Source organism: Crassostrea angulata, chromosome 5 (assembly GCF_025612915.1).
Source record: "Crassostrea angulata isolate pt1a10 chromosome 5, ASM2561291v2, whole genome shotgun sequence".
NCBI classification, from domain to species: Eukaryota; Metazoa; Mollusca; class Bivalvia; order Ostreida; family Ostreidae; genus Magallana; species Magallana angulata.
In genome coordinates, this window is record NC_069115.1 from 25655449 (window position 1) to 25681528 (window position 26080).

The 26080-nt window shown below is 32.9% G+C and overlaps 2 protein-coding genes across 2 annotated transcripts in view; one reads left to right on the forward strand and one right to left on the reverse strand.

The window, feature by feature from the left end:
- Positions 1–1483: 1483 nt before the first annotated feature.
- On the reverse strand, positions 1484–12504 carry LOC128185253 (uncharacterized). Its single transcript, XM_052854897.1, has 6 exons — positions 12501–12504; positions 12033–12053; positions 11479–11600; positions 3846–3920; positions 3480–3658; positions 1484–2530 (listed from the first exon to the last, which is right to left on the reverse strand). The coding sequence occupies exons 1-6, from the start codon at positions 12502–12504 to the stop codon at positions 2287–2289; spliced, it is 645 nt and encodes a 214-aa protein (XP_052710857.1). The 3' UTR covers positions 1484–2286.
- Positions 12505–12939: 435 nt separating this feature from the next.
- The window catches only part of LOC128183550 (major vault protein-like), a 182739-nt gene continuing 169598 nt past the window's right edge, over positions 12940–26080 (forward strand). The window contains exon 1 of the mRNA XM_052852605.1: positions 12940–13099. Within this exon, the coding sequence (XP_052708565.1) occupies positions 13037–13099 (63 nt within the window). The 5' untranslated portion in view covers positions 12940–13036. The remainder of the gene's footprint in view (positions 13100–26080) is intronic.

A 26080-nucleotide genomic window follows, 5' to 3' on the forward strand; every position in this document is an offset into this window, starting at 1 on the left:
AATTCACTAGCTACTGGCTTAACATATATTTTGAATTGAATGAATTGATATAATTTATGTAAGAATTTATCTTTCTATGAAAATTTTATGAACATTTGCACATTTGGTTGTTATCGGTCCAGTCTAGTTTCATCTTGGCGAGATGATCTTCACATTCATCAATGAGCATATCAGAGGCGCTCCCCCAGCTAATTACGGAGAAAATAGGCCTAGTTAAAAGATGAATTGAGACAATTAATCCATATAACCATATTATTGCTAAATGTAGTAAAAATACTTACAATAATTACTATAGGCAGAAATAATTAAAGGAGACGGATTGAATATCAGAAATGATTAGTTTGTGGTTTTTAAATTATTTTCTTATCATGTTCTTAAGGTATCCCACTCCTCAATCTTCTTGTATCAAGAACTTCTTGAGAAGTATTCTATTGAAATCTGTAGACAAAACACACTTAAATAATACAAAGATAATGGGAGGTCAGTGTTCATCCCTCTGAGTTATGGTCAAATAAATTTGACCTTTTTGCACCTAAAATGCGATTTCAGCCTGATTAGGATTTGTTTCAGAATTTTCGATTAAGCAAACTCTTTTTTTTTTAAATGTTGCTTTTAATTATGTACAATGGTCACACTGAATAGAGGGATTACGAAAAAAAAAATTGCATGAACTGCATAAATGTTTGTATGACCTTTTTGCACTTAAAATAGACAATTTTTATAATAGTTTTGAATATCAAGAATTTTAGAAGATTAATCCAGTTTGCCTACATATGTATTCAGTATCATTTTGACATAATAAAACATGGGGGTCAGTGATTTCAAATTTTAGATACATGGCTTCAAAGGTAAAATTATTGCAAAATTTGGCTTCAAAAAATTTAGACATTTTCTATATATTTGCATGATTTTATGCTAAACGTCTACCACTCTCTCAAAATTTAGTTTAGTACAAGTCATAGAGAACCTATAGAACATGTCACAAACCTATCAAATGTTAAAAATGAGAATAATGAATAAAGTATTATAAAAAGAAAAGTATATTGAAAATTCATAAAATTGCTTGTTTCTGTCATTTTCGACTTAAAAACCTTCCGCACGAGAAAATAGTTCCCCCCAAAACTTGTTCGTTTCTTGAATTCAAATGGATTTTCTTTACGAATGTTGTGTAATTATGAAATGATGATCTTTTTGTGAGGTTTAAATTAATAAAATCATATTCATTTAAAATATAATGAACATCTGCGCAATGAAATCAAAACATGAGGAGTGATATACCTTAATTTCTTGCATTGTAGTATGTTTACTACATTTTGTTTACCATTAAGGAGCAACTTTTTCACTTGCCACTGAAATTATTGATACTGTGTGAACTAAATTGCTTGTAGTTGTATTCAATTATTTACTCATTTTGTAATTTTGTCTAAATTAAATTTAATTCATTAAAATCCTTTCAAGAACAACAACGATTATTATATTCTTAGCTACATCCACCTTTTTATTCATTATGAATTTTAAACATAGGCAAAAAAATCTTTAACATGATACAACCAGTTTTTTGCATTATGTTTTTCGACTCAGTCATAAAGTGTTTAGTAGCAATGTTGAATAATACAATTATTATGGTACAGTATTTTTTTTTACCAGAACTTAACTATATTGAACATTCTTTGGTACAGCAGAGGACAGCGTCCTTATTCAAGTTGACCTTTTAACTCCCAAGATATGTTTACAAAAATCAAGATGAAGTTTCTCAATATATTAGGTGCTTTGAATGAACCCCATACCTCAGAAGCATAGTTAATGACACTGCCAACAAAGCAATCAAACAATGATAGCAAAGTATTATGATTAAGAAACATGTTTCTAATATTTTTTTTCAATACAAATAATGCCTTCCTACCTTGCAAACATACTTAATAAATAAATAATAACAAATAACAAACATACTTATTTTTACATTACAAGATGCACAATTTACGAAGGGGGACACAAGTGTCACGATATCAATATGAATCACATGTTCAAAGTTGGTGGTCCATAAATGGCAGCACGGCCCTTTAACAGTTCACTCGTGCTGATCGATCTTTCACAGTAGTCGTTCCAGAGCTTGAAGACATGACCTTCCACCTGTAAGGTCCTCTACCTTTGGAATCTCTGCATCTTCCCTTCAGACACCATCTTCATCTGCACTGTGATGTTGGTCGCTTCCCTGTGCAGAACAAGAAGAAGATGGTAGAAGGGAACCAATCCCCTGGTGGCAACACTGGTGTTTAGGCGGTTGTGCTATCCCTCCACATCATTGTTCATCCGGATGGAAGTCATGAACACACTCCAGTGATCGATCTTGAAGACTGAAGAACGGATCCACGTCCTGTAAACAAAGTCCATCACTGGAGCAAGAACCTCTGGTGCACGACCATCCAGACGTAGGAAGGTCTCCTCAATGTGCTCAGGTGGGAGGATCAAATGGCAGGGCCAGGAGTTGGCGCACGAACTTGTAGACTGAGTGCTTCTTGTTATAGGCAGTCTGTAAGAAATAAACATGTATGAGTATTTGTACCTTGAATAAAAATACTAGTACCATTTAATTCATTCATGGACAACAGCATTGCCATACCAAATTGCTAAAAACCAATTGCTTACATATTAAACCTAATAAATGCTATTTGTGCTGATAACAAATTTGTCTCAGTATATTTTCATTTTGCAAAGAAATACTGATTTTTTATTGGGAGTTGATTTTAATCAACTCTCCTATGCAGTTACTCTGGCAAACCGAAAGTGAAACAGTGTCTGGACCTATAAGCACAAGACTTAGTTCTTGAAAATAATAGAAAAGTTCAAAGTAATGTATGCTGAACCATTGTTTTTTAAGGAAACTTATCAATAAAACACTTTGAAAAAAGTCAGATTTTATATAATACGAAAAACTAAGATATTTTTATAGTCTCGTGTATTCCTACGCCAGAGTTAAATATAGCCTCGTTAAACCAAACGCTCGGCTGTCTCCGTAAATCTACGAGAAGCAGAAAGGCTCTCTTGCTTGTCGGAGATTAACGGAGACAGCCGAGAGTCTGGTTGAACGCGACTAGAGTTCGATATCAATAGTGCTTGGATCCCTAACATTTTTAGAATTGCTTTAATTACTTATACATAGTTTGAAATCTATCTTTAAATATTGCACATGATTCATATGAGGTTTCTCGAAATTCTTGTCAGAAAAGTCTAAAATTCATTTAATAAAAAACTGTGTAATTCAAATACAGACTAGAAACTAATTGTCATGCAAGATAAGCTGATTTTAAAATAAATGATCATCGATAAAATCAACTCCCGTCAGTACTTCAGTACTTTGATTATTGATGTATAGAAATCAAACAATATAACGTTTAATTTATGTTGATAAATACTGAATTATTAACTAAGTTTTACCAGTAGGAAATATTGCATTCAAGTGCATTAGAATTTACATTTACCTGAAGTCCGTGCTCCTGGACTTTCCTAACACCACCTGTGTCCAGTGGAACACACAGCCTTGGATGGGTGTTCCAGGGAACCGGTCCTTTAAGGCCTTCCACAGGGCTACTTCAAAATCTGCAATAAATCCCTCCAAAGCAATGCTTTCTGGGAGTTGATGGTCAATGAACCGCAGCACCTGTAACATGCAACAAATATATATAGCCTCAACTTATAAGGTGTGTATATAATTATATTGTGTATTGTTATAGAAGAAATACATATTGTCATCTTTATCAGCCTTGGTGGGAACTTTGCATAGCTCTATCCAGATTAAAGAGCATCGTAAATATTGGTTTTGCAAAAGGTACAATCAGAGACATTACCTGGTAGTAATCCGCGTCGGTTGACAATGGTTTTCTCAGGGTGTCAATTTCCACTGTTATCCTCCCAAACAGGCACTATATATATATTGCTTAATTATTACATGTATTTGTTACGATATAAAAAAAAAAGAAGAAAGTTTTGGCGATTTTACCAACAAACTTACTGAATACTTTTTTACAAAGGTGAAATTTCGCTATGTTTGCAATTTATCAAATTCCAAAGTTCCTAATATTGTGAAATAAAATATATTGTGGTTGGTAATTTTTCACAATTTGTCTAGGTAACAGATCATATACAGAGGGTTCCGCTGAGGGTTTTCAGATAGAAAATGTGTGAAATGATTGTTTTAGTTTATTGTTTTTCGTCTTGATTTTCGGTTGGTCGGCCTGCTCTTCTAACCCCCCCCCCCCCCCGCACACTCTTTCAAAATACGATGTTTGCGCTAGCCTGTAGAGATGCATTCGTTCGAAATGCCATGCTTTCATGAAAAAAAATATGTATGTACACGCAGTGGGTATTGGTATCTTACCAGGCACCGACGGTCATCAATCAGGCAGCTGTACCTGTCATGCAGGATGTTTGATCGACGACAATCATTTAAATATCTCAACAAAACAGATTTGTTGTATAAAATAGATACCGGTATTATAGGGTTAATAGGAATGACAGCATTGAAAATAGAGCTCAGTGCTTTTAAATGTAGATTTCATCGAAATTTGCAATTGAATTTGTCTTTGGTTTAAAATAAGAGATCCCTTTTCTTTTAAGTCTTTTAGGAGACAGCTTAAACAATTTTTTGTTTTACAATTAGAACCATTATAACACGAGCTTGGGTTTTCGGTAGGAGGTGACTATCTTGTTTGCGCAGCAAAACAAGCTGTCAAATACTGACATCGCTGATAGAACTAGCTACTCAATATTCATAAACTGACGAAACCTTCAACGCTTTTTTAAGTAATCAAAATTTTATTCCACATTCATTTCTACTTGGAAAATACAAAACAAAACAAAATAAACTCGGAAAAGGTACAGACTCCCGTATTTAGATCATAATTTATCTTTTCTTCGGTGGAAGGCACTGTGGAGATTCTAAAATTAAAAAAAAACAAGTCTTTAGTAAATTTATACGACTGAGATCTTTCATAGGCGTTAGTAAATAAGAAGTGTAGATTCCTGTGTTGATTTAGCGAAAAAATAAATTAGAGAATTGCCAGACCGTTGATTTAATAAAAAAATTGACTGATTGCTGTATTTAATAACCGGTTCTGACTGGTTTGATTTTGATCTAGCTGCAGGTCTGTAGCACCCAGTCTGAAAAAATAGGATGCATGACCTAGGAGGTAGTTTTTACGTGTTAAAAACTTATAATTTACGGAGCACATAAACTTTCTATGATTTACCTTATTTTTACGCGAATTCTGTGAAAACAAAATAGCATCATTAAATTCTTCAAACAATTTACTACAATTTATTACAATTTATTACAATTTTGAAACGAATTAATACACGGAATGTGTACGAAAATAAGATTAATCACATAATTATACCAAATTTTTGTGCGCCATATTAAATTGCAAGTTTTTAACACATAAGAAACTGTCAGAGGCGAGCGCCCAGGTTGTTCATCCGAATTTTGTCAGACCAGGAGCTATAAACCATCTCTCTCTCTCTCTCTCTCTTGCAAACAGCAAACGTAAATTTTACAAAGATCTAAATTAAGTGTCTTACCAGATAATCGCGGGAATTTCACTGCCATTAGCGAGTTGTATTCCAGTAGTCTCCCCGCTGGATTTGTTGAAGTACTCGCTATGGGAGATTGGGGGGCGTTGGCTTTGTCGTATCCTGCTATAATGTTTTCGAATAGGGTGGATACTATTTCCAACTCCGCGGGGACTTTTCCTTTAAAATGCTTCTCAAGCTTTGCTAAATCAACGTTAACTGCAGCCGATTTAGGAATCACCCATTCTGCCGTTGGTATAAGATATTTATTTTTGTTGCCATTTATGAGGTGTGTTCTTACTCTTTGTAAAAAGGACTGGGATGCACTGTTTTTCGCTTTTAGTCTCATTTCATATTCGTCTCTTTTATGTGACAATTCATTCACGTTCAAGCTTTTTTAGAGTATCGGCAGCGGAATCCACAATCAATTTTTGATCGGGATGTTTAATTGTTCAAATCTCAACATTGTTCAGAGGTAACGCATTTGTCGATTCGACATTGTCGAATATTGTGATCCAGTCGCAAATGACAGTTCGAGCACTGTTTCCATCGGCCCTGAACAACTGCACAATACCTATCCGTGAGTTCTGTCAGGCGCTCCTTGGCAGACTGGACTTGTACCCCCAACTGGTTCATTTCCTCCTCAATGTATTGAAGGGAATAATCAAGGGGGGATTTATATTCGAAGAAGTCAAACATACTTGCTTCAGAATCTTGTGACAATGTTGGGAAATCCAAGCCTTTTCTCGCTTGCGGTCCCGGATCTTGCTCAACATTTACGCACTTAGATTTAGACCTGTCGTCCGATATTCCAACTTTGTTTCCGGCTGGCGAAGAACCCTCAGTTACTTTAAGATTAACAACAGCGCGATCACAAATCTGAATTGATCTTACTTGTCGAATGAATTTCTTGAAATTGGTTTCCATCATATCAATAAAGTCATTTTCATCATCCTTGTACATGATGCGCAAGACCGGCATCCGTCCCAGGTATCTTATCTGTGACTGAATAAGTCCTTCCAGGCCAACATACCCAAGGGATAGTAGTTCACGCAATGAAACTCCAATCATGGTGCATCTTTTTTCTCCGTAATAGTCGTAATGTATCTTAAAATCAATCTCTCGGTAATCATCGGACACAATTTTTGATGACGACATTTTCAATCTTGACTGATCTCCAGGACCGATCGAAATGTTTTGCGCGCTAAAAGTTCGTTGAAGTTACGCGCTTGATATCACCAACCAATCAAATTTCTCTTGATATATACACGAGCAAAAATACATGTAGATTTCCAGTGAGAGCTAGACGTGAGTACATAAATGTGTTTTGCATCGTATGTACAGTTAATTAATTTACTTTATATATGTACATACTGTTTAGAGATGGATCTATATTGATTCTGTAAAATATTATTTTGGGGTATGAGATGAATCATGAAAATATACAACTATTTGATCTAATCCTAATTTTCATAATGAAATAAAAGCCAGAAAATTTTGTTGTCATTCCGTCCACCCCCCCCCCCCCCCGAAAACCAAAAAACTAGCACTGATTCGCTTTGGTTCCGCACAGATCGCCAACATGGTCTAATCACGAATGATATTTATGATGTTTGATCAATGATTTAATTTAGACCTATGTCAGGATATATTAATTAAATGGAAGAGGGACACTCATACCCCCTATCAGGCAAATTAGGTACCCTAAGAATCGTTTGATAGAAGAATCCATTGTTACGAATTTCAATTTGGGATTTTTTTTTATCAGTTTATTAACTCTATTATTCTGTTTTTGCTAATGGATATTTGTTTCTTTATGTTTAATCAAATAGATATCTTAAGTTGATAAAAAAAATTTGAGGGTAGTTGCCCCCCCCCCCCCCCCCCAAATCGTGTATTATCTTAGAAAAAAAATTCGGTTAGTCTAAACCACAGAGCAAATGAAGTTTTTAATATATTGTACATAGATCCATAAATGCTTTACGTATACATGTAGTCTATAGATCTCTTAGATTATATTAATTATAAATTATAATGATGTAGTGCGTAGATTGGTGTCAGTTAAAAAAATAGATATATTTTTTAAATTGACGTAGTATAAGGCTAGCATTTTATTTGAAAAGAAGATAGATATACATGTATATAAAAACATAATTTTATCGTCTTTTTAAATATATTTTTTTCTTCTTTCAGATCTGCATGTACAGTTTATTTTTAAATAGATTCCTTAAGCAAACAATGGAGATTGAATATTAATGGAAAATCTCTTTTTAGAGACATGAGAAATGCGACTTGATTAATGGCGGTGCTTCAGTGGGGGATCTCAAATGTCCTCGTGGTTTAGGCGCAAATTTGGCAAAAAAGTATAAAATTTCAAAATCGACTGTTTCAAATCTCTGGGCGAAATATAAAGAAAACTTTTCCATTTCTCCTCGTAAACCAATGAACACAAAAGATTGGAAAATTGGAAATGAAGATCGTGAATTATCAAGGCATTAAAAAACGAAATACCTTCTATTCAGCTTCAAACAATTCGAGATGAATTGCTCAAACATTCCAACACAATTACAAGCATCAGTATTTCAATTATGTTTTTAACAAAGATCCCTTCAGGCTGAATTCATGGACGAAATGGGAATAAGACTTGCGGACGGGCAACCAACTTACGGTCATTCTGTAAGGGTTCAAAGTGCGTAGAAATGACCCGATACAGCAGAACTTCTAATTATACAGTTAACTTGTTAGTAAGCATTACGGGTGTTAAATATGTTAATATTCTTGATGGGCCATCAGACACCACCAAATACGTTGATTTTGTGGGTGAAGCGGCAAATAGCTTCACAGACGATGGGGAGAGGGCTATCCATGTGGGTGACGTGCTAGTGGTAGATAATGCCCCTACATGTATACACCACCATGCCGCTGAGAGGATTTGAATGAACTGGCTTCCCACAATTGGAGCAGAATACTTGTTCCTACCAACTTATTCCCCGGATCTAAACCCAGCAGAACAATGTTTTCGGAAAGTGAAAACTTTGCTTAAAAATGACCGGTACAGAGTAAGACTTAGCGACAACTTTAAAATGGCTGTACTCGAAGCATTTGGGGAAATCACTATTTCTGACACACTGTCATTTTTTCACACAACTGAGCGTGTACATACTGGATAAAATCCGATGTCAATAAATATTCATGTGTTTGTTTTCTGTTTTTGTTTTGTTGTTGATTTTTTTAACACAAGAGGCATTCTGAATGTGATTGTAGTAAAATGAAGTGAAAGTTTACCGTGTGAAACATATCATCGTGAATGAAAAGTCTGACCCAATTTTGTGACGCTGTTTCAAATGAAATATTATACAATTATTTAATGCTTGAGCAGTCAATAGACCAGAATATTTTTCCCGAGGTGCAGAGAACAGCTCAGTATGATCTATTGCCCGAGGCCAAAGGCTGTTCCCTGCACCAAGGGGAAAATTCTGGTCTATTGACTGTTCAAGCATTAAATAATTGTTTTATTACCTAATTCCTTTTTTAGTTTTCGGGGTTTACAATTTGCATATTGCAGATAGTTTTCGCGCCATTATGCAATGTATTAAGACTTTTTTTCATCTTTTACATGCACAAAACCTGTTGTTTTGCCTCGGACTAGAATGTCTCGACGTCATTGGATGAATCGCGTCACGTGGTTGCCTCATAAATTTCTTTACAGGGCAAGCGTCAAAATTTAAACGGCAACATGGCGGACGTAACGTTATTTGAGCTGATTTTTTACAAGTCTCGTTCAACCAGACGCTCGGCTGTCTCCGTAAATTTCCGACGAGCAGCTCTGTTGTCGGAGATTTACGGAGACAGCTGAGCGTCTGGTTGAACGAGACTAACGCCGAAAACATCTTATCAATGTGTAAACCTTTGTGACGTCACTCGATTATTTTTGATTGAGCGTGTACTGACGTGAACTTTAGAGGTAGCACTGACTGTATGTCGTAACATCGTTATTGTTTTTATAGAGGGCGAAGCCCTCTCACGGGCCCTTCGGGCCCGTGAGAGCGAAGCTCTCCCTATAGACAACACGTGTACATATGTCTAAAAATAGAAATTACACTCTATATATGACAGACACATTGTAAAATATTTCCCCATTCTAATTCACCCCCCCCCCCCCTCCCCAAAAAAATGTGTAAACCATTCGTATATGATTAAAAAATACAATAATGTTCAAATTACTAACAATCTGCCATAAAAATAAAAGCAAATAGGGAGATTATTTGGAGCAATATGCATTATAAATACTTAAAAATTATTTATAATAGGAAGTATTGATCTGCATTCACAATCAAAAATATGCATTGTACATGCACTAAATGTAAGACATTTGTCAGACAAACTCAGATTAAATTATACACCCCGGTATGTACAATATACATCATTTGCACCTTATGATGTGAATTAGCTAGGGTACTATCTCAATTCTCTAGTTTTAATGCACAAATCAATCACTGAATATTTAATAATTCAGTGTTTGGATGACAAATTTTAGTGAATTTAGGGAACAAAAATAATCTTAATATCTGTCCATACTTGAGAAATATTCTCAAGAAAATTGATTTTCTTATTATAAAAAAAATTACGCCTTTACTCTTTAATTCATGTTTTATGCATATATACATTTAAAATAAGGGAGTAAAATGTTAAAATACTTCATGCTGAGAAATTATCCAGAGATCTGCAATGTAGATACTACATGTAGCTGCAGCCAGGTTTTATCCAATATATATGCATACATTACTTCAGACTAGACAATAAGACATCAAAATAATACACATGTATATATATTGATAGAATCAAAATAATTTTTAACTGTCCCAAGATTTTTTGCTTCATTATTAGTTATTCATCAATATCCCTACCTTTGCTAGCCAAGGGTTTGTGATCTCCAGGAGCGGCGCGGATCAAAAACCCTTGGCTTACAAAGAAGAAGTATTTCAGAGTTCAAACAATATTTATTTACATACCAGAATGAAAATTTGTTTACAGGTTTTTGTATTTGAATTTCCCCTCTCTCTCTCTCTCTCTCTCTCTCTCTCTCTCTCTCTCTCTCTCTCTCTCTCTCTCTCTCTCTCTCTCTCTCTCTATTACTTGTTCGGCTGAAAAAGCGGTTGTTAAATAAAAATATATGGTGATATTGCAAATGATAAATTTTTCTTTCCTGTGAAAATCTATGTCAGTAAAAAAACAAAAGATGTTTTAATGAAGGATTTCAATTGTATTTCTTTTAGCTGTGTACGTTTCTATAACAATGTCAAAATGTGATGGAAACAGTAACCTGGGGCAGACTATAGTCTATAGCATATCAGGGCCGGGCTTGAACAAATTTAATAAGCAATGAGATTAGAGTCCAAACAAAACAATTTATGATGCCAGAGATGATTAAAAAGGCATATACTGATCTAGCCCCATTTATATTGGCTTCGCTCTCCAAACGGTTACACCGTAAAACATATCATTGTCTTGTTGATTCTCGTGAGAGTGTGAAGTGATAAAATTGCCATGATTACAGGGAAGTACTGGGACGATTAAAACAATGCATTGCTGGTCCGATTTACTGACGCCAAAAAAAAACCGTTGAATGAATGTGCAACTAGTCCGAATTGTCCATTCACACATGCCTTGCCAGTAGAGCTCGCTTCGCTCCGGCGCTGCGCGCCGGCGAGCTGCGCTCGCTATTAATCCCAGATACTTGAAATTTTAACATACTCTTTGTTCAGGGATTCATTTTTTAACAAATTGCACATCAACTTCTATTTCATGTCTACTTTGATTTTTTTTTAGCCTTAATTTTCAAATTTTGTCAAATTTTTTTTCAGTAACTTATAATATACCAATCGCAGATTCTGGAAATTTTATATGTTTTACCTGATGGAGTTTACGGGCAAAGTCAGTTATGTCTTCCTCGCTAATGGGGGCTCTGTCATTTAAATATCGAGGATCAAAGAAGGCATTTTTTACTTCCTCAATTGGCGCATTAATTCCTGTCACTGAATACAATTGACATAACATATCATTCAACTGTTAATGATTAGATTGCTTCGATATATATTAAAAATTTTTATATATGTTGTCAATATGTTAAATCCTTTCAATTAAATTAATTTCATCAGCAATCAATAGAACATTACAAATCAAAATTGAGGTTTATATTTGTTAAGTAAAAATAATTGTACTAAAAATTTTTAAATGTAAAATCTGATAACATATCTTGTTTTGGTACATGCATTTCAATGTTCAAGGTATCTATGATTAAATGCTGTATTGTTTCAATCTAATTAAAATTAGACCTTTCATCTCGCTCTCTGTTATATATGGATACCGCTCGTGAAAGGATCTCCTTTCACGAGCGGTATCCATATATAACAGAGAGCAAGATGAAAGGTCTAATTTTAATAAGATTGTGTATATATTGTTTATACCTGTAGCTTGCCTTGTGGATCCTTAGTTTGCTTATTTCTACTGGCTGGTCATGTGCTTGTGGCGGCATGGACCATCTGTGACGGATTTCTGCTCATAATTTTCCAGTTCATATAAACTTGCACCGATATATCTACAAGCTCCGTCTGCTCTAAAATAAGTTTATAAAACTCATATAAATTCTAAATCCCAAAATTTACAAAACTTTATTGTGTGGGCAGATATTGCAGGCACATAGCATAAGGAGGATTCTTAAATTACTGTGGAATCATTATGTTTGTTTTGTTTTAATTTTTTTTTCTTTCAAGAATTTTTTGATGAGTTTGCAATTTAGGTTTTTTGATCAGACTTCAACCTCTGGTGATCCATAGACGCTCCCAGATAATTTAGTAAATGAAGAACGATATATATTTATTTCTACCCTTTATACTATAAATCAATTGTTTTTATAGTATAGAGGGTAGACATACCCATTCCGGGCCACGTCAGACTGTTTCTTTGATATTTTGCAAAGCTGTTCTATTTAAATTTTATACAAAAAAATCAGGGAAGTATATACGTCCCTGCTTAAAAATATATCAAGGTTTATTTTAAATAAAATAAAAATTAAAAATAATAAAAAATGACATACTTTTTGCATGTGAGTCTATCTCGATACGAAGTGTCTTTCAGAGCGAACGTCATTATAATATTCCGGTGATTAGTCTTCGCCTGCAAGGGAGTGTGACTAAAATGGGTAGCGAAACCCGGGTCGGGCCGGGATTTTCGAAACTGATAACCGGGTTTTTGTTGATTTCTTAAAAAATACTCATTTGTTCTGCACGAAATTTGCAGGAATACTTTATTACAACTTGTTTTATCAGTTTCGAAAATCCCGGCCCGCCCCGGGTTTCGCTACCCATTTTAGTTACACCCTGCAAGGAAAATTTCACAACTTCCGGTTATCTGACATGAATGTCAGTGTCCATGGTGTCAGAGCTTGAAAAAAGGGGGAAAAGATAGACACATGATGATGTCAAACAGTATTCTTGGATTAAAACCACTGCAATTTGTCCATGTATTGGACTTGGTGAGTACTAGGCCATTTATATCCTGGCTTTACCGGTTTTTGATAGTGCATTTTTTTTTTCACTTAAGAAAAACTGTCCAGGTTTGCCCTAAAATATAATTCATTTGTTATATTAAGTTTAACAATCAGCAATTCATTATGTATTTATGTGATTTTTTGTTTTCAAATCAACAAAAATTCTAGGAGCTATTTGACATTTTATGGATCCGCCATAACCAGAGTTGTTTTGAACGACGTCACCTATTTTCGATAGGAAGTTATAGATAAATATTGGAAATAATTTAATATACTCTCTTCTCATTATATCGCGGGTTCCGTTGTATCGCGGTATGTTCCAAAAAATAGGATTCTCGTTTTTTCCGCGATTTTCCACAAGGAGTTCATGCACCAACTTCAGGATGAGTACAAAGAAGGTTGTCAAATATATCGGCAAATAAAATTTTTCTCACAAATAAAAATTTTCCGGAGAGAAGGCATATAAAAAGTACACAATGTATCTGATATAAAAAAAAAAAACTAAATAAAAAGCATAATAGAATGTATATAATTTAATGACTTTGCTTTCATGAAGAATCATATTTTATTTAAAAAAAATAAAAACTGTCCGTTAGGCCAAACAAAAATTATTCCTGATTCCTGTCACTTGACCAAAAAAATTAGGGTAGGTAGGTAGGAAAAAAAAATTATTTTTAAAAAATATTTTATTTTTAAAAACTTGGAGCATGTGTGTAATAATGAGAGAGATGTATATTCCCAGTATGTAAATAGATGATTTAAAATTTCCAAAGGTCTTTGTATTGTTGATGCATGCAATGTATAGAAAACAACAGGCAAAGAAAAAAAATAGATTAATTTTTTAATTAAAAATAAAAACTAATTTTATTTGCAAAATTTAATCTATGTGTATGAATGTATTTATCCTTTTATGGATAAATATTTTTGTATTGTATTACCGGTAGCTTAATGTCAATATCAACATGATTAATTAAATCACTCTCTGTACTACCCTTTGACTAACTACCGTACGTTATGTAGAGGATCTGTTTAATTCTCAAGATAATGAAGAAAGTAGTTTTATGATAATTTTAACATTTATTGCAGTTATTAACTAATAACAGGTTATTGACTAACTGTAATATCAGGATTTAAAGTAATAAACATTGTTTTTGTAATTTCCAATATACAGTATGTTGTTGCATCACCCGTATTTATAACTCCTGAAGGTAAGATAGTCGCAAGTTATTCACCACAAGGTATATTTATGCAGTAAAAATGTCTGCAGATTAATTTTCTATCATTCTTTCGCCAGTGAGGTTAATTTACACGATTATGAACTCAGAAGACTTGGTCATCTTCACTTCTCTTTCTGAGGAAATTCTGGCGAATTTACCGATCACCACCATGATCACAAAAAAACTTTTAGGGTCGGAGGGTAAAAGATAGGGTCGGTCGGGCGACAGGAAACAGGAATCATTTTTTTTTTGGCCTTATAACTGAACCTGGCTTCCAGATTTCCAATGCCGCGATACAATGGAGTTCTCTAATTTTGAATGTGAATGAGACTTGTGAATTAAAAATAGCACACAAAATAAATTACGTAAGTTGGGAAATTGATGTTCCTCAGAAAAGCTAGTCTAATAAAAGCTTTTTGAACAGCACTAATGACATGTGAAAATGATAACTTAGTATATCTTTTTTTAGGGAAAAATAAGTACCGCGATATTATGAGACACCAGTATAAAACCAATTTGTGGAGTTCTAAATTTTTTAATATGTTTAACGGTGCTACCGTTGGGGCGAGCGCGGCAAGAATTACACATACATGTACATTGCATCAATATCAACTTAGTGTTATTTATCAACTAACATCAAAGAATTAGAGACAGAGAGGGGGGGGAGAGAGAGAGAGAGAGAACTATAAGATTTCTAAGTTATAAAATTCTTACAAAATACATAGATTTGCTTCCACCTAAAACTGTTCTTTACTTTGGAGAGAATTGATCAGTCTGTCAAAACGTTATTTGTGTTTATTTTTGTCAAAATTGTTAACGATAAATACAGTAATTATTTTTTTTTTTATCCTGTTATCAGAATTTTATTTTGTTCCTGGTTCATATATTTTTTTTTTTGCATTCTAATAACATACGTTGTATCCGTGCCCCCGGTCCCTATTTGTAGGTGTGTATTTCCTTACTAATTTAATGGTTTGACAATATGCAATATCTGTATAGAATTTTTAACTGTTTATTTTTTCTATTATTTTTTTTTCCAATTTTTTTTACCTTTATTGCAGTATGTATTATATGTGTCTGTTTGATACTAAACGGTATAAACTGATATATACTTTTCATCTTTAATGATAAGTTGAACAAAACCTAAATTCTAAATTCTTTGATATTTATTTTCATTTCGATAAATGTTTATACAGCAATCTCCCTGCATACATGTTGTAACAGGGGTATTAGTTGTGTTTAATGGAATCAAACAAACGCCTGTTGGGGTTTTGAAAATCTTCGGATTTTATTGACATATCAGAGATTCATTTTGAAAATGGTCTTTATGGGTCCTGAGGACCCCTCTTAATCGTAAATATGAGTCCCAAGCCGAAAACAATGAGTCAATATTTTATTCCATAAAGAAAAAGAATATCGAACAAGCTACATTAATTCAAACTTAATTCCTAATTGACCATACTATTATAGACAGGCTAAGTGCCATCACTGGGACACTTCCGAGTTTTCTCTGCTTCTTTATCGCGACTATCAATTTAATTTCACATCCTGGATCAGCTTTCCCTTCAGTATGAACCTCTCTATTGTTATAAATTTCAGATTAATTGCCACTTGTCTTCTTTTTCATAAACTCTGGTCAATCTATCCTGGTTCAGGAGAAAATTTATCTGCTTTATTTGGTGGCATCGTGATTGACATCAATTTTCCTGCCGTAATGTCATGTATCATTTGATCTCATTGGTCAATCATTTAGTGTTGACCAATGAAATTTCAGGTTTTGTAGTGTGTGTGTTTTTTATTCGGAACATATCGGGTGTCTTGTTAGTAGGTTAAGAAAGGAGCAAACGATGTTCTGGAATTCCTTAGTGAGAACATGTTTGTGTTTTTCTAAATTTGATGCGTCCTTTGGGATGCACAATAAATAAAATAATGCATCCTGAGCAAAACTTGTGCGTGTTTTACTCAGGACGCACATCAAAATGAATCACTGCATATGTAGTAAGAAAATGAATAGCCCTATACAATAAATAACAACAATATAAATACCGTATACGGTATAAAAATAGTAGTTGCGATAAAGGAGAATAACTCTTTTCATCAATCCATTATATTAATTATGTTATATATTCATATCTTAAAATAGGTTTACAATGATATTTATCATATTTATCTATAACGCCAAATAAAAAAATATGTTTGGTTCCGGTAACATCTTTAAAAAAATAAGAGTAGGTATAAGTAGGGATTTTTTGAGTTTTTGTTTTTGTTTAAAGAGTAGAAATGTATGAAATAATTTTCTTAGTACTTAGACCTAGCACTGCATTGCAGGTGGCATTATTAAGTGAAATAAATTTACTAAATCAAGATTGGTAGGGAGCATCTAGCTTTTAACTATGAAACAATGAAAAATAATTTTTAAATACAAATTTTTAATACAAAAAAGTATTACATGTTCATGCAGTATTAATTAGGGCTGGGGTGATTCGGAGTTCATTCAATTTGATTCAATTTTGATTCAGAATGATATGGTTCCATACATTTTTATTCGATTTATTTGAACAAAAGTCAATCTCAATATTTCTCATTTTAAATTGAAATCAAAATACTGAAGAACTGACGGGAGTTGATTTTGTCGATGTTTATTTATTTCAAAATCAGTGATATGTTATTTTGCATGACAAGTACATGTAGTTTTTAATTTGAATTAAGCCCATTTTTATAATATGAATTTTTGGACTTTTTTGACAAGATTTATTATAATATCGAAAAAAACCCATATGAATTAATCATGTTAAATAATATTTAAAGATAAAATTAATTGAATCAAACTATGTATCAGTAATAGATATATTTCTTAAACATTGTATGGATCCAAGCAAAAGGATTTACGGAGACAACCGAGCGTCGAGTTGAACGAGACTATATTGAACTCTGGCGTAGGAATACATACGACTATATAAAATATTTAAATTGTTCGTACCATTTAAAATCTGACTATTTTCAAGGTATTTATGAATAAGTTTCCTTGAAAACAATGCTTTAGCATGACATTACATCAAATTTATCAATTATTTTCAATAACTAATTTTTGTCAGCAGCAATGATTTGTGCTGAGGTCCAAACACCGTTTCACTTTCGGTTTGTCTGAGTAACTGCATAGGAGAGTTGATTAAAATCAACTCCCAAAAATGATCTTTTAAATTACCTTGCAGATTCCATTACAATTCAATTTAGGGACCAACTTAGAGCAACATTTTAGAGAGATTCACTTCTATCATACAGAAAAATAGGTAGAAGCTTGAGAAATCAGAGAGACTTCCATTTCTTGACTATAGCATAATGCTAATGATGATATACAAAGATTAAGTCCTTAATGATTTAGATTGGATTAGAAACAAATCAATAAAAACTATAACAGCAATCTAAAATTTTAAAAAAAATTATCCAATTTTTTGAAATTAATTTATTTGATGTATTCATGCATTTTATATATATATGAAATGTTTTGCAGTTGTGCTAGCTTAATGAAAAATAAAATCAGTCTTCGTACTTTGGTGTATTTTGGAGGTATTAGTACAACCCTTTGACCCAATTACAAATGTTATGCAGAGGATCTTTTATTTTTTAAAATAACTGTTAACAACTTGTTTTATGATTATTTCAGCTTTAATTTGGCAGTGTTATTAACTGATTAAAAGCTAGAAACTGATTATGATATAATCACTGAAAGAAATAAACATCAGTTGTAATTTTCAATGCACATATGTGGTTGTATCACCCGTATTTATAACCTCTAAAGATAAGACAGGGGCAAGTTGTAAATCACAACAGGGGATAATTATCAATTTCACAGCCTCAGTTTCATTTTATTGCCTTTGGGTTTAACGAGGCCGAGTACAGAACGAGTACGCACGCTTTCGCGCAGCGTTTCATTTGTATTGTGACGTCATCTTTTTGCTTGGTTGACGCCATGGCGTGATAGTTTCAACTGCAGACATTCAGCGAAATTTGTTGAAAATGGCTCGTTTAATGCGTAAAATTAATGTTATATTGTGGAATAAACATAACTGTCTCGAAGTATAAGCTATATTTGGGCTCGGGTCGAAAACGTGAAGAGGGTTCAGCAGGTCTAGCCCTTTGTCACGTTTTCTTAACCCGCCTAAATATAGCTTAATTCATATATTTCAAGACAGTAACCATGTATTTTATATTAATGACCCTTAATATGTGATGTTATATATTTTTTATTACTTCAATATGTCTGAATACTTTAATAATACTATAAAGATCACCTTTTCCGCCTTTGTCAAATAAAAAATAGCCATTATCTGACAAATCTGGGAAATTGGGCATACAAAAATCAACTTTGATAAGACCCCTGGAACAAACCAGGAGGTAAAAGGTTTTTTTTATTTGACCATTTGATGCCTTTTAGCAATAACTTTAATATGTAGAACAGAAAAAGAAATCCCTAGGGCAGAAGTTTAAAAATTTTTGCAAAATTGATACATTTCAAGCGAATTCCCATAGGGTCCTATGTTAAAAACTAACAAACTTTGAGATGACCCCCTAAACAAACGGTGTGGTAAATGTCTTTTTTTGTAATCTTAAAATAATAATTATATCAGTAGAAATTCAGGTAAAAAATTTCATTAAAAAATCTAGGGCAGAACTAATTAGACCCGGCCTCGTTAATTTACACGATTGTGAACTCAGAATACAGAGTGACTTCAACATGTTCAACATCTCTTTCGAAGGAAATTCCTGAGAAGTTATAGATCATAAAGCGAGTATGTCGCCCCCTAGGTTGGTCTTATTTTATTTATTGTGATGCACAAAAGGTACAAACACTTCTTGATTGATCTTCTTTTCCATCAACTGATAGGAATTAAAATGTTCCCACGCTAATTGAAGGCCGCCATTGCTGCATGAAACTAAATCTAATATCAAAGTCAGTGACGGAAAAATTTGAAAATTGGCGAAAAAAAGTTTACGGTCGGGGGTATAAAATAGGGAAGGTCGGGTGACCGGAACAACAGATTTTTTTATTTGGCCTAATGTCTATAAAGACGTCACTATATTAAATATAAATCATTGAATATGGATAAAAAACCATTCTAAGGGAATGCGCTGTTGTACATACATGTACCATATATTTTATGGTACATGAATATTCAATATACAGTATACTATCTGGTATGGCATATGTGTCAACTACTACAAATTATTATAAATTTTACATTAATAAACTTATTTTCACAATATAAAGGGATAAAAAAGGTAAACATATTCATGTTATTCTTATCTATTAAAAAGTTGATATCTCACAAAATCATTCACTATTACTATGCATAAACTATTATTTTCATTTAAATTGAATTTTGATTTTAATTTATTAAAATTTTAGAATTCACTCATAAACAGGTCCAGTACAATCTCCAGATTTAGCTATATAGCTTGAATAAGCTAAATAGCTTTATTAAGCTATTCAGAGTAGCTTCATTTAACTATTTTGTCAAACATTTTTCATAAATGTTTAATTATTTCAGCATGTATAAAAAATCGCACTTTAGTGCAGTGATAATTTTCAACTTTGAACTGTTCTGTTAACAATGCATGTATAGATTACTCATAAATTTGCGTCTCCTTTTAAAAGAGACTTTGCACTACAAGTTTTGGGGCAACTGATTCATGACCACACAGTTACTTCTTGAATGAAATATAAAGGTGGTCATTTATGGTGAACAAGATAATTGATTCCAGGTAATAATTTATCACAATGAGAGGAAATCATACTTATCCAGGCCTCATTGCACACAAAGTGGTGAACAGTTACCCAAACAATGGAAATATATTTTTTGCTTAAAAGTGTTTAAAAGACGCAGTGTTAAAATTAGCTTTAATTTGGGTCAAGTTTATAATGGTCAATGGCGCAAATATGAGTAGCAAGTTAATTGCGATTTTTCATCCATTTCTTACAATAAATATTTTCTTCAAAAACTGCAAAGAAATAGCTTTATTAAGCTATTTTGAATAGCTTTATAAAGCTATATAGCTTTTTCAAGCTATATAGCTAAATCAAGAGATTGTACTGGACCTGATAAAGAAATGTAGAACAGTTGATTGAAATTGTTAGAATTAGTAACGGTAATATTAACTTTATCTATTTATTTATATTTATTATTTTCTTTTTTTGTTTGCATTTGCTTTGAAGAAAATGTGAAAGAGAAGAGAGTGTGAAAGGGAAAGAAAGAGTGTGAAAGTGAAAATGCCAAAAAACTCCATATGTATTACCTTGATTATGAAAGCATATATGATTGTGAAAATAGAAGAAAAAAAAAATAATAAAAAATATATTAACTTACCAAAAGGTAGAGTTTGTCGTGAATCAAAAGTCAGCTTTCAAATATAAATAACCTCCAGTCTCTTTGATGTAACAAAGAAACATGAAAAACCAGCTCAAGAATTTGAAGGGAAATCTCAATCAACCAATGAAATCAAAGAACACAAAACTAAAAACCAATGGAATATCTAGATACATTATATTTTTGGACAGAACCTTAATTACAGTAATTTCCACCCTAAGGCAATTTATGTCATGGTCAAGATAGCTGCCTGCTCTATTCAACTGACCAAGACCAGATTTTTAAGTTTATAATTATTGGATTTTATTAGATACTTTAATAAAATACTTTTTAAATTTACTTGTGCAATAAATAGTACATAATTATGTTATTTTAATTATCAATAAATTAATGACTTTAATTTATGGATTTATTTATTTTATAATTATTAATAATAAATCATAAGTTCAAGTTCATTTATTTTCACTCATAAAATAATTATATACAAAAGTATAAGAAAAGCAGGATTAACATAAGAGAAACAGAATAAAGTAAACAATGAATTTTTTATAGTTGTTACGTAGGATGACCGACCAAATCAAATATTTACACATTTTCATAAGAAGTACATCATTTGAAGATGACATAAGTTTCTAAAGGACTATGTGCGGTATGGTCAAATATCTGCCCCCGATTTCAACCAATTTTTCAGTAGTATCGTATAAAAATGAAATCTTCACAAATCATTGTAAAGAGGATGCCTATAACTTTAATCTTGATTTTAGTCATCATTGCTCACTCGCTGTTTATCTATGACGTCACCTAAATGACCTAATTCCCGCAAATTTGCAAACAAATGAGGATATTCTCATTTTTGCTCTATATTTTGCATTCGGAAGTATAGAGCGCAGGTCTGCTCAAGTGCGATTTTAACATATGTTTTTCTTCAGATAGTTATACATATCATACTAAAAAATGGTACTTGAGCAAGCCTGCGCTCGATGTTTCCAAGTCGAAAAATCATCGGAAAACACCCATATTTTGCCACAAAACATCAATTTATCAAAATAATGCAATATTCATGACGTCATTTCTACATTATGACGTCACTATGGTGATAACCTTTTACACTTTTAATTCCAATATGATTTTAACTATCTTTCACCTTATTTTAAAGCTCTTTCAAGAACTTTGATTTTGGGGGGCAAAAATTGCATAAAACCGCACTTAGTCCTTTTAAGGTGTTTGGGTTTTTAAGATAATTATAATTAATTAATTACTGTATTTTTGAAAATTAGGTCAATCCTGTTAATAGGGCGAAGGAGCCCTTTTTAGCAAAATAATAAAAAAAAAAGTATAAATAGGTCAACTTTGAAGAATTGGTCGAAAATTACCCCAAGTTTGAATGAATAAATGGTTTAATCCAATAACGTTATCATAGAAGCCTTTTACTCTTATTTTACAGTTTTAAACAAAACGGAAATAAAATGCATTCCTTAAATTAATACACATCGTAAGAAAATGTCTGAAATTGCATCAATATTTTGTAACCCATTTATTCAGTACGGCTGGATTAATTTAAGATCGTTTGTTTATCACTTCCTTGCAATGTGTGCAAACTGGTGTTAACCGGGGGATAGTAACCTAGCCTGGAGGCATGAATACGTATGGTAGCACATCCAACCTTGTGTTTTTAGCTCACCTAAGCTAATTATCTATCAATTCATTAAATAAATTTCTGTGTTATGGTATATATCTGGAAACATTATTACTTTTAATCCTTTTGAATTCATTATTATTGCATCATATCTATTACTATTTAGAAATCTTGATTGAAAATTTCTTAAATTTTTGGATGCGTATAATGATATGATGTTTTAGAAAATTGTTCGGAAAATTAAGAATAAATTCGCAACTTTCATTGGGTGGTAAAATCTGTAGATGTGGAAGGTAGCAAACATAATAGGTTGAATATTGACAGACATACCGCAACTGGCCATTACACAATGAACTTGACTGGCCATTATGTCTGAAGTGTATACACAAAATATAAACCTTTTTGGCTGCTTTATTATATTTTTTCAACCATTTTGAATTTTTATCAGCAAATATTGGCCAATGGCGGACGCAATCTGAAACCCTGTTGCAACTACAGTACTGTCAACGCGGATCCCGTATTTTCCGCGCACCCCCGCGGTCCAAATTGCAACATGGTTTAAACACCTGTCTCAGGTAAAAACCGCGTGCCCCTGTGGTTCAATCACCCATAATGACAACACCCCTGCGGTTTGAACGATCGATTACAGGTGTTAAAAAGTATCGAAAAGGAACACGAGTTATCTCCCTCGATTAAAGAATATATAACATGCATTAAACATAAATGTAAGTTAACAAATGCATAAAGATAATCATGATCCTTTTATAGAAAATCACATATTTTGAAGGTAAATTTATATTTTTTAATATTTGCTGTTTATTTGGTAATACTCGGGTAATATTTTAATTCTAATCATTTAAAGCTGTTATCTGTACAATCCAAGTTGAAATGAGCCATACCCGCAGGTGGTTGAAAAATCATGCTTTACTAACTAATTGATATATCGATATACGATTAAATTAAATTTTAAAATCTAACCCAAAAAATGTAAAATTAATAAGACTTATGTACATAATTAAATATTTTACTTTATAAATATTCAGGTATGTATATTTTTATTTTCAATATCATATTATCTTTTTATCCTATCAAACCGTTAAAAATTCATTCAAATTTTAAAAGTGGCTTAATGGCTCATTATTACGGAAAATCACGTCCTTATAATTGCTGTAACAAGCGTCATTGTTTTGATAAAAATTTTATAATTTGTTTGAAAAATTGATTTTAACCAGCTCTGTAGACTGACTAGTTGTAGCCTTATAAAAACACATGCCCACAATTAAATGTTCAAAGGAAAATCAGTTCTCCTAATCAAAACACAAAGGAAAAAGGTACTCATAATTTTCACACATCGCACGGGTTTTATTCAGTTTTAAACTAAGTGTTGCCCTGAAAAGATATATACACGTATATTCTGTGATTTTCATAAAACAATGGCTAGGCGTTCTGGTGTGCGTGAAGATAGACATTTTCTTGTGCGGTATTTTTGCGATGACAATTTTCAAGTGCGGAGTCGTGAGAATGTGAGAGTGACATTACGATCACTGTTGGTGAGGAGTATGATGTTCAGTGGGGCTGGGCCAAAGAAGTTGACAGAGCCGTTGTCCTTGATTCCGGATCCGACTAGGAACTTCGAGTGAAGATGAGAGAGATGGAGACCAGGACTGAGCCCTCATCCCCAACACCTCCCGCAAGCCCGTTACAACACCAAAATCATTAAGTAGTTGATTTAATGTGCTAACTTAAGGATATTACGCAAGATTATGTAATTGTAAGGTCTACCCACGGTAAAAACGGGGTCATCCCCACCTCGTATTCACGCATCCATGTGATACCTTAAAATTTACCTGTCTATAGTCTGTATTAAAAAAATGTTAAGCAGTAAAATAAAAAGATAGTTGAAAACTTTAAATAATTACAAAAATAAAGATACTAGTTTACGTTTATAGAAAAATTGATTTATTGAAATAATATTGAATAAAAAATAAATAATGTTCACAAGATAAGTAGTTTCTACACAATTGCTGGTTAATTATTAAACAGACTATAGATATGTACATATTGTCTTCTTTTCTCCAGCTATTCAGATAACATGTAAAAATATTCCGAAATGCGTGTATTCCATTTATAATGTGGGTATGTGCGAGATAATACAATATCTCTAATGATATTTCAAAAAATTGCTTAATTGACCTTACTTAATATAACTAAAATATATCATATTTAAATTTTTAAAGTACTGGTTGATCGGGGATCATCGATCACCATGTGATGTTATACACGGACTTGTCTCAGGCCTGTGTACTTTGGGCAGTCAAGCGGATAACGATTTCCTGTCAGTGCTTTGGTTGTTTATTTGACACATTTTTAGCTCACCTGAGCTGAAAGCTCAAGTGAGCTATTCTGATCACATTTTGTCCGTCGTCCGTCTGTCCGTCTGTCTGTCCGTCTGTCTGTCCGTCTGTAAACTTTTTACATTTTGAACTTCTTCTCTAAAACCGCTTATCCAATTTCAACCAAATTTGGCACAAAGCATCCTTATGTGAGGGCAAATATAAATTGCAAAAATAAAAGTCTGATCTGTATTCAAAGCGGAGAAAACCTTGAAACTGTAGAAAAAGGGGGGTGCATTTTTAAAATCTTTAAAAATTAAAAATTTAATTTTTAAAAATCTTCTTCTCAAGAACTACTGATTCCAATTCAACGTAGTTTAGCATAAATTATCCTTATGGGAAGGAAAATATAAATTGCAAAAATTAAGTGCTAATTCTGTTTCAAATCTGAGTTATTACGAAAATAATAATAAAGGAAATGCGTGTTTCAATCAGTTTAATAGCTTCGGGTTCGGCATCCGGTAATCCGGCATCTGGTAAAATGGGTAGGCAAGACTTGGTCTGGGCAAAACAAAGATTGGCAGTTATTAATCTGCCAATCTAATTAAAATTTCAGGATATTTGATGGACTAGTATATTTGTATTCGCTGTAAATATTGCTGCAAAATAATGCGTATTTGGAATTAATGATTGTCGATCTGCCTTGGCTTTTATTTTGCCACGGCCCGGGATTGCATACCCATTTTACCTAGACTCGTATTCCATACTTCTAAAACGAGGTTCTTTGTTTAAAGCAGCCATGACATTTTACGAAAAAGGGTTGATCTGTCTATGATGAATTTGCTTGTTGTGCAACAGTTCGCGTATGAAGGGAAATTTTTGAAACATGCAAAATATTGTTGCCGATTTTGTGAAGTAAATTCAGGCTAAATATTTCAATGCGTTGACAGTTTTCACACATGACGTTGGTGTTAACTTGTTCCGATTTTCGTTTCGTTTTCATTATTTCTGCTTGTAACCTGGGAACTATCGTCTGTATTATTTCGTGATTTTTACGTATCAAATCAAACAGAGACTTCGGTAAATCAAACAGTTAACTGTTTACCTGCGCACATTAAGCAAAATCTGATGTATCAAAAAATAATGAAATACAATTCATTCTATCGGTAATTCGATCGGCATTATCTTTTGCGTAATGGTAGATTAATGCAATAGGTTTTGTTGCGATGCTCGGCATTTTCTCGAGTTTATTCAGTTTAAATAAAGTTTGACATTGCTGACGGAAATATGTAGGTATATACATGTATATATATGATTCATTTCGAAAAAATAAATTGTTCTTTATTTGTTATAGTGAATGTTTCTTGTGTTTAATTGTTTTCAATTTCTATTTACTAACCATATTTGAGGGTTAA